This window comes from Poecilia latipinna, unplaced genomic scaffold (assembly GCF_001443285.1).
Source record: "Poecilia latipinna isolate Pla-1442-1.1 unplaced genomic scaffold, P_latipinna-1.0 Scaffold532, whole genome shotgun sequence".
Classification (NCBI taxonomy): domain Eukaryota; kingdom Metazoa; phylum Chordata; class Actinopteri; order Cyprinodontiformes; family Poeciliidae; genus Poecilia; species Poecilia latipinna.
In genome coordinates this window covers 7,898-11,676 of record NW_015113148.1, presented here as the reverse complement: position 1 = coordinate 11,676, position 3,779 = coordinate 7,898, and the positions used below count along the sequence as shown (strand labels likewise).

The window sequence follows — 3,779 nt, the reverse complement described above, 5'->3', positions numbered from 1 at the left end:
TTGTTCTTAGTTTTTATTTCCTTGCTTGTTTTATTTATTTTTGTCAGATGTGTTTCATTTTGGATATTTAAAATGTCTTGCAGTTCCATTGTGGCATGTTGTGTAGAAAATTATTATTATTATTAATTAGCCTATGAGAGGTTGAACTTGCATTATTATGCTGTTATCAACATTTTAGCTGAAAATGGTCTCAAAGCGACAATATTATCATTCATCACAATCGTTTCTGGGACAATTTATGGTCCAGAAAAATTGGCTATCTTGGCAGGCCAAGTCGACAGCAGTAAAAAGATGTAGAAATGATAAAAACGGTGAAATGTGTCGTTTCTGTCTCAGGTTGTTCTTTCACAGTGCTTGTGCACACCAGAGATGCTGCTACACGCAACATGGAGAAGGTTCAAGTCATTAAGGTGAGTGTTTTTCAAGACTGTAAAATTATTTATAACCCTATGCCTTTTCACATTTTGTTTACAAGACAACAATCTTCCATACACTGTAATGGAATTTTTTAGTGTGAGATTAAAACATGTCATTTGCATTTATGTTCAGCCCCCCTTATTGTACTGCCCTCCAAAATTAAATGCATTTGTTAATTGTAGGTCAGCCTGTTTTTCCAGAAGTAAACGAGAAAGTGACGCGTTTTAGGCAAAGTGATGTTAGAGCAGTAAGTCAGCTTTCTAAAATTTGATTAGCAGAGTTATACAGCAAAGTAGATATAAAGCAAAGCAAACTGTCAGGAAACTCTGGGGGAACGAATATCAGTCATTGGCAAAACTGAAACCAAAGAAATCCCAAAACAAAAAAGAAACAAGTACATAAATAGCATGCTGGTTATCAGTTGTGAAGTATTTATGCATCTTCTACAGTGTTGGTTTACTTTATATTGAGATGTGTGTTACTTTCTTATAGAGTGCATCCAGGAAACATTCACAGCACATTTCCACATTTTGTTATGTTCTCACCTTATTCCTGATTGAATTAAATTCATGTCTTTACTCAAAATTCTACACAAATACTAAATTATGACAATGTGGAAAAAAAGGTGCAGATATGTTTTCAAATTTCTGGAAAATAGGAGAGAGTGATTCATTTAAAACAACTTGAAATATTCTCTGACATAATATGTGGAAAAAGTGAGACGCTGTGAATACTTTCCGGATGCTAAAAAACAGTAATGTGCAAATTACTCACAGGTAGATTTTAAAGTACTTTGCAAACACAATTAAATAAATATGGGTATTGTTTTATTTATTGAACTATTTTCAACAGATTTTTTCAATTAATAGTCTGAAATAATCCCTCTTCTCTCAATAATACCCTCTTCAGAACTCACTGAAGAGGGTATTATTATTATTATTACATAATGTTAAATGTAATAAATAAGTCATTACAATTTGGGAAATGCTTCTAGTGTGTAACTTACTTATTCTGTCTCTTGTTTTAAAGCAGTGGTCCCCAAACTTTTTCCTGTGAGGGCCACATAACTTTTCCCTTCTCTGGTGGGGGGCCGGAAATTGTTGACGGGGGAGGGGGAGGTGCGTTTCTCAATTGATTTTTACCCAGAAAGCACATGGGCAAAAACCATGAGTGAAACGGTCACTGGGACTAACTAGTATATTTTCCATTGAGGAAATATAACTATAATATATTAATAATTTCTCATATGTTAACATAAAGGCTCGTTTTGAAGTATAAACTGCTACTTACAGGCATTGCTTCGAAGAATTCAACCTGGAATGCAGCCTTCATAACAGACACGTGTGTTCATCTGCTCTACCGCTAGCAAACAACCGTACTGATTAAATAATGTAAAAGTCAAGCAGTTCCCTAAAAGTCCAACAGATGGCAGCAATGCGCCATGCAAAACAAAACACCCACAGTTTACAGGACACACTTCCTGGTAAAGAGCCCCCAGGTGATAGAAGAAAAATCCACATATAAACCCGAAAATACAATAAATCTGAATGCTCTCTGGTATTGTTCAGGGGGCCGGACCAAATGTGGAGGCAGGCCGGATTCGGCCCGCGGGCCGTAGTTTGGGGACCCCTGTTTTAAAGTTTCAGTGATTTCTTACTTTTTAGGTTCCGCTTGATTTATTTTCTTAATCCTTGAAGAAATACACTTTTTTTTTTTTACATTAAACCTAATTCAGTTTAAACTGAATATCCAGTTCAACTTTCCATTCAACTTTCTTTTAATTGCAACAAAATAAGAAGGGAATTTGTTCAGCCCTAGTTCTTCCTGACCTTTGACCTTATCCAAAAATCAAATTTGGACATTTGAGCATGAACTGTGGTCTGTCAGAAGACATCCCAGTTAAATACATAGAAATTGAAATGTGACAAAACGTGAAAAGGTTGACTTTGCTATCAAATGTAAACACAAAACAACCATTTGCATGTGTTCAGCCTCTTGTGTCCTCTTACATCTTCAGGACTTTCCATGGATCGTCGCAGACGAGCAGGAAGTTCACATGAAGGAGCCGAGACTCATTCCACTGAAGTCCATGACGTCCGACATAGTGAAGGTCAGCTGAAGGAAAAATAAAACCAAAATCAATGTGATGTTTGAACGTGTCGAACATTTCCTGCGGAGCTGTTTGGTACAATGTCTTTCATGTCACGTGTTTAAGCTTCTCTGTTTACTGCTCTTCATATTTGTTTGTTTGGTTGTCACAGATGCAGCTCTACGTGGAGGAGAGAGCCCAGAAAACGTAGCGAGAGACGACAGATCGCGCTGTGAAAAGCTCATCGGTGACAGCTGCACATCATAAGCAGAATATTTATGGCAGCCTGTCGGTGCAAGACGAGTTCATCTGAAAACGTGACATCAGGAAATGTGAAATATACCTCATGGAATATGTCTGAGGTGCTTTCCTTTTGATGCGTCTGGCATGGGGAGTCAGACTGAAACACTGGGATGCCGTTCGCCAAATCCTAAATGAAATATGCTGTTTGGAAAGGTGATATCCTGGTTGAAGTTGTAACTCTAGTGAGAGTACCATTAATACAATTCAAGATGTGTTTATTGTAAAAGTGCTGTTTGGTTCTGTCTCACTGTTTAATGAACAGTTTTTAACTCTGTTGTTCATTAAAAAATTACACCATGAATTTATTAGGATTTGAAGTCAATTAACCAGAACTTGGATTAATTGGCTTCAAGAAGTGCCTATGTATTCATGTGTTGCCAAATCATGATGTGTTGAAATTTCATTGTTCTGAAATGATCTGCAATAAAAAAGAATCTTGTTCTTTATTCATGGCAAAGTTCTTGGACAGATCGGTCACCAAGTTATTGGATGAGATCAAACCCTATGAACAATGATCATAGTGGAAATAATCTTTAATTTTACCAAAACAAATAATTCATGTTCCTGCATAATATAAGTCTGTTGCTATCAAACTGAGTGGCTTCTTCATTCTTTTAGGTGCATATGGTTGATCTTTGATGATCTCAGGAAACATTCATCTTTAAAATGATAACAGCACAAACGTTTGACACCAATTTTGTGTAATTTGAAGAAGATGACGGGGTCCAACTTCTCTCAAGTTATTCTGCTCTATTCCAGCAACAAATATTTTCCCTAATGTTTATTATGATTCACTGCAATGTCTCTATACCTCACCCTCATAGTTTTTCTTCTCTATTCCTTGGTTTACAGACGCTCAAATCGCTGCACATCATTTTATATTCTTGCTTAATCCTGTTTAAGGTTGAAGGGAGACTGAAGTCTGTTCCAGAAATCCCAGATTAACAAGTTCAACCATCACAGGTCCAGA

At 36.6% G+C, this 3,779-nt stretch overlaps 1 protein-coding gene across 1 annotated transcript; it reads left to right on the top strand.

The window, feature by feature from the left end:
• The first annotated feature begins 211 nt into the window (after window positions 1–211).
• On the top strand, window positions 212–3,255 carry mad2l2 (mitotic arrest deficient 2 like 2). The gene is made up of 3 exons (XM_015040864.1): window positions 212–410; window positions 2,435–2,527; window positions 2,679–3,255. Exons 1-3 carry the CDS (start codon window positions 300–302, stop codon window positions 2,715–2,717), a joined length of 243 nt encoding a protein of 80 aa, XP_014896350.1. The 5' UTR covers window positions 212–299; the 3' UTR covers window positions 2,718–3,255.
• The last annotated feature ends 524 nt before the right edge of the window (window positions 3,256–3,779 follow it).

Excerpts from the sequence above, each read along its gene's own strand:
- mad2l2 (XM_015040864.1), top strand. The coding sequence starts at position 300 with ATGATAAAAACGGTGAAATGTGTCGTTTCTGTCTCAGGTTGTTCTTTC. Across the intron at positions 411-2,434 it reads AGAAGGTTCAAGTCATTAAG|GACTTTCCATGGATCGTCGC; the intron begins GTGAGTGTTTTT and ends TTACATCTTCAG. Across the intron at positions 2,528-2,678 it reads TGACGTCCGACATAGTGAAG|ATGCAGCTCTACGTGGAGGA; the intron begins GTCAGCTGAAGG and ends TGGTTGTCACAG.